Source organism: Nothoprocta perdicaria, unplaced genomic scaffold (genome assembly GCF_003342845.1).
Source record: "Nothoprocta perdicaria isolate Ctin4 unplaced genomic scaffold, notPer1 scaffold_47, whole genome shotgun sequence".
Lineage (NCBI taxonomy): Eukaryota > Metazoa > Chordata > Aves > Tinamiformes > Tinamidae > Nothoprocta > Nothoprocta perdicaria.
Window position 1 is genome coordinate 859,562 of NW_020455721.1, and position 13,319 is coordinate 872,880.

Genomic DNA, 13,319 nt, shown 5'->3' on the forward strand with positions numbered 1-13,319 from the left:
AAATCCATTTATTTCAAAATGGATAATGCCTTGATTTTCATTAAAATAATAGAGAAACTCTGTCCAAAAAAGTTGTCCTTCTCCCTCAACTAACAAATCTTCACAAAAAGACAAGCAGAAATGTATATGCCAAGGAAGGACACCCCGAAAAAGTGGAGACAGACATCGGTATATCCCCCTGGAACTAACAGAAGTAACCCTTTGTCATGCCCACAAACATGTCTATATTCACAGCAGATTTTAATAGTGAAATTCTCTTCATATGCTATCTGTTCTTTGAGGGAACTTCTCCCTAAAGTTCCTCCCTAAAGTACCTCTGAACAATTTCCAATCTCCAGTGTCAATAAAGCCTAACAAAATTTGCAGAAAGCCAGTGGGACAGCTTAATACCCCATCTCCCTTCCTTCCTGCATGCAACACCATTGCCTGTGAGGCAGCCGCACCATGTCCTCAAAAGTTTCCCTTGGCCATATGCTCCAAGGGTCCCCAATTCCTTCTGGTTGTTGGAGGAAGCAACACTCATTTTCACTTGTTGTCCATGAAGTATTGTGTAGCCTTAAATAAGGTGGACCCAAGACGGTGCAGCTCTCATGTTACAAAAATAAATTCAAGGTGAGATCTCAGGTGAGCTGTGCCCTTGCCACAAGCAAACACTGAGCCGGGGTCGCTGACGGAGCTGGCTCTGCAAAGCCCTCTCCCCAGCTGCCAGGGTCATGAGGATTTTGGGGGTGCTCTGCCCAGTCCAGCCCCACTGATGCCAGTACTTAGCCGCTCTTGAGGAGGCTCTGCAATGGTCTGAAAAGAGGCCGCTCGGTTTGTTAGCAGGGCAAATAGTGTCGCTTTTGCTAATTTCAAAAAATACCCACTCAGCGTGATTGTCCTATTCATTTTATTCATTATAATCAGATCGTCACTTTGGTTTAATGTAGTGAATATTTTGTATATGTATGTATGTAAATATATGTAGATTTATGGCTATACAAGAATTACATGGTATAAACTGTGGATTTGAGGAGTCTTTTAGAGCAGTGGCATGAGAGCCAATACATCCCTTATTGCTCTGCCCCAGGCCTCCTAGGTCACCTTCAGGCAGTGCCCATCTCTCAGCAAGCGCTGGTCGATGGGAGGGAGACATCCACCATCCTCATATACTTATGAGGACTTGAAATGACACCGGTTGCACGTTGATCAAGCAAAGTCATGATCTCTGGAAAAAAGAAAAAGCAGTAATGGTTACATGATTTCAGAGGAAGAAAAGAAACAGCTTTTAGTCTGTTTCACACTCAGGTAACCTAACAATGGTCACCTAACAATGAAAAATGCACATTGATGTGAAAGTTTCACCATGTGCTTATGCCTTTGACATTTCTGTGTGTGTAGCTCCATGTATTACACCCACTGAAGCAGTCAACCTGCACAGAAAGGGATGCCGTGGTTTTCAGTGTTGTAAAACGTGCTGGCAACGCAAACTAATTTTGCGTGTGAATTTGCGAATGGGAGAACTCGTCTCAGATCTCCCAGGTCATCATATAGCCCTGAGCATTTACAGTGTTCTCTGATTCTAACCTGGACCCACAACAGCAAGGAAGGCAAATCACCTGTCGGAGACTTCACTGCAGTATTAAGGTACTAGCAGGGCCACCAGTGCCGTCCCTCTCCTGTCACAAGTCCCACAGCAAGAGCTCTCGGTGCTCTTGCGTTCCCAACACTCTCTAGACATCATCCTGGCACGGCAGGATGTAGTGCATCAAAAGTCACTGCTGCCATCTCCTTTGGAAAATCTTGCTCATCACTTTTAGGCTGGAGGCGCTGCACAAGCACAAAAGCCAGCTGAGGTCAGGAGCTGACAGAAGCTGTGAAATTGAGTCGATCATTTTTTAAAACTTCTCTTCCCGTTTCCCTTGTAGCCATTTAGAAGCACAGAGTTTAATTAAAAGTATTTCATATTTTGTTCATGTCATCATATCCTATGTAAAGAGTACTTCATTAAAGAAAAAAAGAAGAATTTCCATCCTAATATGAAATAGCATCTAGGCTCAGGCTTAAACCAGTAAAAGCTGAGAAATGTACAGATAATTTTGGTGATTCACCCTTAATTCATACTGTTGAAAAATAAATAAATAAATAAATAAATAAATAAATAAATAAAGCTGATGCAAATAAGGACAGTGACAACTTTAGCTTTGAAAATCTTGGCTGTAGTCCTAATGATTATTATTTCAGAACAAAGACTCTGTTCCCATAGCAAGGCTTAGACTTAAAATAAAAATCAGAAGAAAAATTTCAGCTATTCTGTCTGAATAATATTGAATGAAGACTAAAAAATCTTCTGATGCTTCTTTCTTCTATTTCTAGAGTTCTTAGAAAAAACTAGGACTTCAAAATCACATTTAAGATGACTTGAGCAGCAGAAATAAGACTTCTGTATAGCATAACTGTGGTAACACTTGAAACATGCTAAGTTTGTTTTTCACTTTTTTTTTCCCAAAGCCCATCTATTAATTGTAGTGTATGTTTGGCCTGCAGATAACTACTTAGGTATGAGAGGTGCAGGTGGAGGAGGCAACTCAAGTAGTAAGAGGAAAGTTGTAACTGTTACATGACTGAACCATGTGCAAGCTCAAGCTCACCCCATGAAATTTCATATCTCTCACAGAAGAATGTGGAAGGGAGAAAGCTACCTCGTCCTGAGACTTTTCAAAGGTTCTAAGGTGTTCTTTTTCAAAACACTTTTTTTCCCCTGTTAAAAGCTGCAGTTTGCCTTGAATTGGCGCTGGAGATGACACAAGAACTGCGGAACTTGGATGTGGCTGCTCTCCTAGGCAAGGGCGTTAGTCAGCAGACTGTAGAGTTGTGCTGCGCCTTACACTTTCCCTCCATGGTCTCTCCCTTCCGCACGTGCCCCAGGGCACAGCTGCAGCCCAGAGCAGTGGGAAGTGCTCCTGAACTCTCCCTGTCCTCCCGAACACCTCCTAGGCTGGCTTTCCTGCACTCGCTCTTCAGACGAGGTGCCTGGATCATTTTCTGAGTGAGTGATCAGGACTTCCAGTAGCAGGAAAGCAGCCCCACTGCTGCCTCTGGTACAACCGTGGTTTTTAAAAGGAAAACGAGAGGCAACCATCCGTGCTAAGAACAACCACACAGGGATTTAAATCCAGGTGCAGAATGGGGAGGCGGAGCGTTCTTGTACACACAAATGCTGTAGAAAGGTGGGTTTTCAAGGAGTCACTTCTCTTTCCTCTGGCCTAACTAATTTGTCATCCTGTGCTTAGCGTCCTGGCTGTTTTGTATCTTAATTCTCTCCAGGAGAGGAAATGAAGGGATAAGTGAGGAGGGCAGATTTGCCCTTCAGGATCCAAGATGCTAAATACTTTTGCAGAAAATAGTCTCAAGCATTTTATGAAATGTTGAGATCTTTCACTCATCACAAGAGTAGAGTAGTGCAAAACACGCCTTTAGCACTGAAACGTTTTGCATGTCGACACTTCACACACATTCTGCTTTTCCTAATGAATAGGAATAGCATGATATGCTGGCTGGTTAATTGCTAGTGGGGCAGGAGTATTTTCCCAAGTGTGTAAAGACTGTAAATATTTCATTCTACTGAAGGATTTGCACAAACCTTTGCCACTAGCATCCATCCACATGCACAAACACACATATAGCACTTTCTTCAGAAACAGTCATGTAATTCCTCTGAGCATCTAAGGGGAAGAGATCCCCGAAACCCGCTGTCTGTCATTAGCTAGGTAACAGGGGTGTGTTAGCAGGACTACTAGCACACTATTATGTTTCTAATTTGAGAGATTTTTAACTGTGACTGCTTCTTCTGCTAAGGAATTTGGAAGAAATACTTTGGAACAATGGATATGTTTTCTTGACAAGCGACAATCCACCTTTGCTTTTTTTTTTTTCTTTTTTTGGGGGAGCTTATAATATGCAATGTAAACTGTTAAAATGCAAATATGTCATGACATAAAATTGAGCTGCAGCATAGAGTGGAAAGTTCAATGAGCAATAGTCATCATCGTGCCTGCCTTTTCTGGAAGTAAGGACAAGTCTGCAGATTATCAGAATGGTAAGAAATGTTTGCTACCCTTTGCACATAGTTCAGGATAGGGTTTGCCTGGTGCATGTGCCTTACTCTTTCCAGGAAGCTCTAAAACACACTCAGCAACTCAAGCTGTGGGGAATACACCCTGCGTAGGTACCTTAAGTTGTGTTGAGGTCCATCTCTCTTCCTGGGATATCTGTGCTCTAGAAGATTTACTTGCCTTGCATCTAATTTATCAACCACAGCCTGGGATTGGAGTTTCCAGCCACAGCCGCTTCCCAAGCAGTAGTTTGCCGCTCTGGTAGCAAGTCTGAAAGATATACGGGGTGCTATGGCAAACAGCAGGTTATCATCCAGTCAGCAAGACTATGAAAAGTCATAAAACTCAATGGTACCAACAACGTCTGAGCCCTCTTGTTATTATTTTGAAGGTTGTGATAAAATAAGTCCTCTGTCAGCACCTTGTGAGTTAAAAACGGACTTCTGAAAGCCTTTCCCCCTCCTTTCCCACGCTCACAGCTGAGTCAAAGGCCCACGGTAGAAGAGCTGCGTGAGAGGAAGATCCTGATCCGCTTCAGCGACTACGTGGAGGTCGCGGACGCGCAGGACTACGACAGGAGGGCGGACAAGCCCTGGACGCGACTCACAGCCGCCGACAAAGTAAGCAGCTCTCAAAGCAGCTCGCCAGCTGGCCCGGGCACCTCCGTCCCCCTCCAGCCAGCTCACTTCTCCGCAGTATCGAGATAGGAGGGTTCGACCCTCGTTCAGAGGGAGGCAGGATCGCTCAGAGTCATTCCTCACTCACGTTTTCTATCATCTCATTCAGCAGAGTATTTTAACCTTTAAAATCAAATCTGTAGATGGAGACAAGTTGCATCCTTGGTGGCAAGTGCTCTGCTGTTTGAGCACCAGTGGGACCTTCTGTTCTCTCACCAAGTAGCATCTGTGGTAAGGGCGTTGGTGGCAAAGAGGTTAAATCCCTGCCCAATAATATAAATCACATCTCCAGGGACTCAATGGTGCCTTAAGAAGAAGCTGAAACTTTGTTGATACTTCAGGGAGGTTCTGCTCTGCTTTCTTGCTGGACTGCATATCGCTTTCTGCATGTGCAAATGTAATGTGAACTGATATGAAAAAATTAAAACCTTCCTGAGCCATCCCCAGAGCATAATATATTGAGTTAAATTCCCATTTTACCTCACTACGTTGGACAAAATCTTAATCAAGTGACCTAACCAATCGATCAGTTATTTTCTCCCATTTGGTAGATGAGAGAGGAACTAAATGTTCCATCAGTTCTGCGGTCTTTGAGAGATCCCTCTCTAAAATTGAGGGTATGGAGAGACTTCTTCTGGGAATGCATAATATTTTGTGTCCAGAGAGATTCTGTCTCATCCTCAGTCTGTGAAAAGGACAAGTGTTAAGTACCACTATTAAAAACAGTCTAGTAAAGCATTCAGTGTTAAGGGAAAGTACTTTGATGTTGCCTTTCCTTTTTTTTATAATACGTTTGCAAGGTCAAGAAACAGAGCAAAAAGCTTAAAGGTCTCCATATGAACCTTTTCTCAGAAAAGTAGAAGAATAATAATATTAATGCTCCTTCTGTGCATAAGGAAGCAGATGTATCCCTTTGCAGGCCAGAGTCATGTGGCAATATTCTGATTTTTGCTGTTCAGATCACCTGCTTCCGCACATCAGTACATCCACTGTTAGGAAACATAGCTAAACAAACTGATATCAACCCAGAAATGCCTGACAGAGCGGCAACGCCCTTTAAAAGATTATTTTCTCCCCAAATTCTGATTCAATAACTGTCTCCATCGATGAGCACTGACTAGATTCATTATGAAACTTGATTTTAGTAATGGGCTTTCGGGTTTGTCAGTAAATCTTACTCTGTGTGCTGGATGCAGGGGATTGGGTTCAATCTGACTTCCCCTTTACCGAGGTTGCCCGTTAAGAGGAATGAATCAAGAGGGTGCATTAAAACTCACTGACACACCAGAGGGGCAGGGGGGCAAGAGACGGCGGGTGCTGCGGGAGCCAGCAGCCCGTGCCACCTCCGTCACAGCCCCCTAAGCAGCAAATTGCTCTGCTGAAGGTGGGCCCTTGACTTGCTGCATAACCATCTCTCTGCCCTGATAGATGGAAACGGAGCTGGGGTGGTGTTTCTTAAGTAAATAGAAAGGAACAAAGTCATATAGGAGGAGTACAAAGGGCCTTTTCTACAGCTCACATTCAAAATATATCATGTATGGCCTGTCAGGCAGCTCGTGGCTGCATCACTGACTGCTGCCAAAGTGCTCTTTTGTGGCTGATGCTCCTTAGACTACTTCAGATTCCTTAAATGGAGATGAATTCCTGCCAGACACCAGTGATGCTGTCTGGAGTAGCCACCTCTGTGAGCAGAGGGGTTCAGCAGTCCAGGGAAAGAGCCTGGATCCACGGGAGCATTTGGCCGCAGCAGCCGCCTTGCTTAGGTTTGCCCTATGATGCCACAAGGCCAACTTGCACTCCACAAATAGCACAGTCTGCAAAAAATTAAGCTGATGTGGGCTTGGGCCAGTTTGCTCAGCACCCTCTCCCACAAGCAGCTGAGTCCCTCCAAGAGCCCCTCTGCAAAGGCCATGGATACCTGGCTGTCCTGCCGGGGTGAAGACCAGCACCTGGGGAGCCAGATCTCCCTCTGCCATGGCCAGTGAGCTGGCAAGGCAGCTCAGCTCCTTTTAGATAATTTCACCCTGGGAAACCCACGTGAAGGCAGGAGACATCACAAATAAGAGACTTTGGTGAGACCCAGGCCAAGCTGACTCGCAGTTCAGCTCCAAAAGAGAAGGCTCCCTTCAAGAATCTCAGTTGCATATTTCTTTTCCTCATACATATGCTAATTTGAATTTTGTACATGAAAGTGTTTACATAATGAGCCAGAATTGAGTTTCCTATCTGTGTTGTCTACGATACGTTTTCAAATTGATGTATTCCAGTGAAGCATTTATCTCTCCTTTTTATGTGATTTAGAACATATTTATCTCTTTTGCTTTTCCCATTTAAAAGCCTTTTATATGCTTTTCTCTCTCTTTGATAATGTTATGTAAGATTTCTTCACTTATAATATACTGTTTGTAGAACAAAGTGAACTTACTTTGATCTCGCTCATTTATACATTTATGAGTTCATTTGTCCTTTGCAGGCAGCCATTCGAAAAGAACTTAATGAATTTAAAAGCACTGAAATGGAAGTTCATGAATTAAGTAGGCATCTAACAAGGTAAGTTGAGATTAATTTTTAAGTCTAGCAATGAATACTGTTGTTTTCCAAAAAAATCCCAGGGGCATTTCTCAAACACCCACCGAACACCCTACTGGCTGTAGACAACATTTGGAATTACAGGCTGTAAATAAAAGCTCACCCAGACAAACTCATACTGCCATTAGCTGATTGTACACAAAAGTCTCTTCATTAAAGTACAGCCTCCTTTTAGTTTTTTGGAAGGCAGGAAACTCTCCTTCTAGAGCAACTACGGAGTGAGGTGTAACTGTGCTCAAATGAGAAGATGCTGAATACACAGCTGTTTCATTTTACACACTTGCTATGCATGGATTACTCAGCCCTGTACTCCAAGTCTTGCCATAGGCAATGCAGTGGTGAAATAGCAAGATCAGCAATATGGAGAGAGAGACTATTTTATACTCTTAGGCATTTTTGGTTAAAAAGATTAAGGCTGAATTATCCCAGGCCCCAAACTAACTGGCAGCGTGAGGTCTGAGCCCACTGAGAGGTCAGGTCACCTCCCCGTGGTGCAGTGTGTGCTGAATCTGATCTGGCTTTAAGCCTGAGATGAGCTGAATTCCTGGAATTTCAGCTGAAGCCAGACCTCTGCAAATCAACATTAGCTCGCTTTCATTGTTACACACTAAAATCAAGTTTTAGGTATTCAAGACAAAAGGGGGTTAGATCTTGTGCAAAGCTGGAGTTGCCCTTGCATTTATACATTCAACAGATATGTGCACATAAAAAATGCAGTTAATACTTTTAAGAAAAATACAGAAAAGCTTTAGGCAAAATTAAATTTGTATTAAGGGATTTTTACGTATATAAATGAGTAATTGCATTAACTGCATGTATTATGCATGTACTCCCCTGCAGAAATGATCAGCTTTCTATTTCCTGGTTTCCTTGGGGTTTCACTGGGCTTTGTAACAGTGGAGTGCAGCTGGAGACAAGAGGGCTGCTCTTGAGCCTTGTGGTCTGGACAAAGCTTTAGGGTGTTCAGTGGGCCTTGTTCAGTGGACTCCAGTAAGTGGCACCAGGAAGGATATTTGGCTCCCAAAAGTCCATCCTCCAGTAGGAAGGCATTGCTGACTAGCCTAGGAAAGACCTTGGCAGTTTTAAAGGGTTTTGCTGAAAGGAGTTGAGGTCCACAAGGCATTCAGTATCCCACAGAAATGAAGTCCGCTTTAGTTTTCAAGGAAGTCTGTCCAGCTGTTTGGCTTTTGCAAGTTTGTGGGCAGGATTTTGTTTGTCTTCTACTGTTGGGATGAGCAGGCAGTTTCTGGGGTTCACTCCTTGGCCATTTGAAAGCCAGCAAGCGTCGTTGTCTCACTCAGGCCTTGGCCAGACACGCTCAGAGCTGGGGCTGGTTTAATGGGATAGGAATAAGGGCTTGTCTGAAGTTCAGCAGCACTTACTGGTGAGACAACTGGGCCTCAGGGGAAATCACATTTAAATAAAATTGAGCAATTCCCTTAAACACACTTAGATAAATCACCATTATAAAATCATTAGCAAGGTAATGAGCTATTCGTGCCATTAGGCAGTGACATGAGCCGAGCAAAGAAAGTGTTGCTCTACTAGTGGGTTAGGTTAATTAATTCATGATGAAGTGAAAAATCAAAGTGTAAAAAAACACCTCTGCACCAGTGACCCAAGCAGGCCTCGAGACACGTGGTGCACACGCAGCATGGCTGCTGCCCAGGGTTGTCACTGCAGCAGTTAATTGCCTGGTCCTTTCGTATACAATATACGTATGAGGATGTTCTCTCTTCATCACAATTTCACAATTTCTGGCTTTTTTGTTTTGTTTTGGTTTTTGGCTTTCAGGTTTCATAGACCGTAGCAGTTGAACTCTACCTGACTACTATGCCGTCTTCAAAACATAACTAAAAGGAACCATAAGTGCTGGTATTATTCACTTCCCTGTTACGTAGTGTAAATCTTCTGAACTGCCTTTTTAAAAAAGAGTAACAAATAATTTAAAAAAAAAAGAAGAAAATTGTATTTACATGTGATAGGTACTGCAGCATCATCAGACCTGCTGATTCAAGCTTCAGTAACAGAAAATACCCCTGGTGGGAACCATGCCAAGACTTGGCATCTATGTATAAGACTTTCCTGGCATGTGGATTTGCCGTACGTGTTCCAGCCCAGCTGGTGGTGCATCCATTTCATCTTCAGGCATCCTTCATCCTGACGAGCCTCTGTCATCAGCTCTGGAGAGCCATGGGATGGTGTTAAGGGAATCGCTTGGCTGGGTGAAGCCTCCAAGGGACCCGCAGCACTTCTTACACCAAACACTCCTCTCGGTCCGCGAGCTCCGTCCGTGTGGGGACGGCAGAGGAGCAGAACCACCCTGCAGACCAGCCCATCTGTGAACATCCTCTGACTAGAAAGGCATCTGCTTTCCCCGGAGAAGCTTACAGCCGGCTCTTCGGCACTGCTTGGCTTCCAAGAAGTAAATGGCATCACCTCAAAAGAACAGGACTCCTTACTGAAGGCTTCTTCAGTTCTAGCAACTGATTATTTTTCATCTCTTTCCAACGTAGGCCAGTTATGAACCCATCAGCAGTACGTGGCAGGAATGTTGACAACAAGCAAAAGCATCTCTTCATGGTCACTGCATGGCATTCCCTCAGCTCGTCGTTTGTTTTATGCCCGAGCCTCGTGACTGTATGAGGGCCAACGCGCACCCTGCAGCTAGACAAGCTTGGATTCCCACCCGCTTTGCAGAGAGTACGTGACATGAGGAACTGGGGGCTCAACTAGGGACATTCATCCTCTCTCTATCAGGTGTATAAAGAACTGATACTAGACTCACACTAAGAAAAAAAAAAAAAAAAAACCCTTATTCTCAATTTGAGCATAGAAGATTGTGCTTTCTGGCCCAACAAGAAGAGGCTGTTGCACATTGCTATGGATGGTGAGACTTGACACTGGTATCTACAGCTGAGGCATAAGGACAGAAATCCAGGGGTGTTGTTTTGATTTAATTTATTTTTATTACCATGGTTTAACACACAAACTGACCTAGTAGGACTCAGAGAGCTGGTCACTCTGGGCCTGATTTAGCTGCCAACTTAAGTGTGTGCTTAACACTGAGTAAGCATGCAAGCAATCTCACTGAATTCACAACATGTCTCACACGCTTAGTTGAAGCTGAATACATAAAAGTGCATTTCTGAACTTAGGCCAGGACCTTCCAGAAGCAAGTCCTTAACTAGTATAATGCCAGCAAGCTCTAGCAAACGTTGTCTAGGATTCCTTTCCAGCACTTATAAGAAACTATTATGCCATGTTTTGGATCAATGCTCCAAAGCACTGTAGCAACATTACTGTAAGAAATTCCAGATTTTGACTTCAGGATACCTTTTTTCTTCCATAACAGCTATTTTGCTTTGAAAGTTCGAACAGAGAGGCCAAAGTTTTTTACTACAGTATTGTTATTTCTGTTATTATTTTATTATTCTTTCCTTTCTCAGTGTCTTCCATGTATCTATCCACTCTTCTGCGCTCCCGCTCTACCTCCCCCAGTGCTAAAGTTGTCCTTTACTGATCGCGGGCCAGGGGGCTGCTCGCAGGTGACAATTTTGTGGCCAACTCCGCACAGTGCCAAGCGCTCCTGCTTCTCCTCGGGCCTCGGGCTCATCCTCTGCTTGTGGGAGGAAAGGAAGAGGACCTGTGGGTAGCGCGTGGAGTTGCTCCCGCGTTCGGCTTGCCCAAAGGGCGTTGGAGGTGAGGTTTGCTGACCCTGTGTAGGCTTAGCAGCTCTCAGCACCTCGCAGGCTTGCACTCCGCTGGAGACGAGTGAAGGTGATTCCTCTTCGTCCGTGGCCATCCGTGCAGCACTACCGAGTCTCAGCTGTTAAGCAGCACTTGGCCGTGGTAGAATGGAAGGTGCTGCAAAGGACAGTGAAAACCAGCTGGTTTCTGGTGCCTCCTTTTAAGGCAGTGCCTCTGAGATGCTGCTCTTCCACACCAGGTAATGATGGCCAGCCAGACATACTCAGTATGATCCCTGTATCACCAGCTCACAACTGCTTTAGCTGTAAGTCCATCAGCAGTGGAAGCTTTTAATATGAAATGTTACCAGGTCAGTGCAACAAGGCCAGAGCACTGACTAGTCACAAATATGCTGTTTTGGGGGTGATTTCGCCCAAAGCCTGGGCTTGGTGTGTTTAAATTCATTCACATACACTTGCCCACATGACAAGACTGCATGTACAGCTCTGCAAAGGGGAAGCAAAGCTCTTGGCACCAGGAAAGGGCTCGGTGCCACAGCTGTGCTGAGCGGCAGCTAGCTCTACGGGACAGGGAGCAAGGGGCAGAAACCTGGTGGAACCAGGGAGACTTGGGCGTTGTGGCTCAAATGAAGAAGCAGGAGGCAGAATAGGCTGTTGTCATGGAGTCATCCGTACCGATGCTACTGGGGACCCATGGCCAGCGTCACTTGTCCCTTGTGGGCATGGACCTTGGAGGTGCCCATGCCCCCGGCCTGCTAGCCCAAATAAGCCCCTTCAGCGCAGGGTTGAGGTGCGTGACAGCCCAGCCCCACGTGTGAGCCACAAGGACGTCCCCAGCCACCCAGCCATGGGCTGGATGGGCCCAGGGATGGTCCCCGACAGCCTCATGGCAAGTCGCCAGTCCCTGGCCACTGGCCACCTCAGGGCACGTGCCACCCACCTGGCAGCTGTGTGGCCACGTTTGAGTTTATCTATTTATTTTTTTAAATGATGCTAACTCCTAACTGTCTGAGCAGACGCCGGGACACAGTGGAAGAACCTGCCATATTCCTCCTGAGCTGCAAACTTGTCACCAAAAAGGGGGACAGGGGAGGAGAAAGAAGCCATACAAAGTGTTTGATGCTTTGACAAGCATGACTGGCACTTCATTTAGGGATTCAACGGGTTTGGGTATTCTGCAAATGTATCCTTTGGCAAGGCATCCTTTGCAGGTGTAACAAGCCTTCAGTGCCTGGCGATTGCCCTGTGTCCCCAGCTTGTGTGGTCAGCTCCTTTGGCGTTCATGGGAAGCTGAGAGCGGCCAGTCTTTTTTATTTTGATCTATTTTCTGAGCACTGCAGCTTCACTTCTCAGCTGTAACAGCCATCTCCATGGTCACAGAGTAGCTGTGAGTCCATTGGGGGTAAAAAGAAGATTTCTCGCCTGCTCCACACTCCCATCAGCCTGGGCTGTGTGAAGGAAATAGAGATGATGATGACATTCCTGCTGGAGACACCAGCAAGGAGCCTCGTTCATAGTTGGGAGAGACTAATAGCTGTAATAAAGAAGTTGCATCAGTTTTAGAGAATGGGAAACCAGCACTCAACACAAATTGTTGTTCCAGTAAGTGACCATCGGGGCTGACAGCAGAGAGGGTAATGTACCAAAGTCAAGGAAGAAAAAGGTTATAACCAATATCTACTGAATCCTGATGTGCTCTTTGTTCTTAAAATGTGCAAATAATGTGACATTTTTTCTTCAGCTTATGGGAAGATGAGGTGGAAGCTGACTGGCAAGAAAAAAGAAATTGGAAAAGCAAGTGCAGAACTTCTAGCCCAAAGTTCTTCTTGGTCGCCAAAAGCGATGCTAAGGGTAATGTGATGGTGGCAGCTTCATCCCACCCACACCCTTGCCCGGAGTGGGTGACAGGACCTGGTGACATATTTAGGAGGTCAGCACCGTGGCCTTTCCCCATGCTGGTTATGCACTTGCAGGTCAAAAAGTCCTTTAGGCTGCACGTTCTCTGGGACAGGGCTTAAGTTGGCATTTGCATATATGCAATTTCTAGTGCACTCTCTAGGCATTATTGGAAGAGAAGAGGGAGAAAAAGAATATAATGGCCTTTTTTCTTCTTTTTTTTTTTCTTTTTTTTTAATCACTTTATGGTCACTGGAACTAGGTAGTGAGCCCGTTACAGGAACGTATTTCAGCCCCAGGCTTACGCGTAACCACAGCACTTGCTTGTCACTGTGACCAGTCACCAAACTCAC

General features: G+C 45.0%; 1 protein-coding gene across 1 annotated transcript in view; it reads left to right on the forward strand.

Annotated features, from left to right (window-relative positions):
- The window catches only part of PHACTR1 (phosphatase and actin regulator 1), a 287,592-nt gene extending 274,833 nt beyond the window's left edge, over window positions 1-12,759 (forward strand). Inside the window, exons 14-16 of the mRNA XM_026047024.1 lie at window positions 4,574-4,714; window positions 7,245-7,321; window positions 9,155-12,759. Of these exons, the coding sequence (XP_025902809.1) occupies window positions 4,574-4,714; window positions 7,245-7,321; window positions 9,155-9,170 (234 nt within the window). The 3' untranslated portion in view covers window positions 9,171-12,759. The remainder of the gene's footprint in view (window positions 1-4,573; window positions 4,715-7,244; window positions 7,322-9,154) is intronic.
- Window positions 12,760-13,319: the final 560 nt, after the last annotated feature.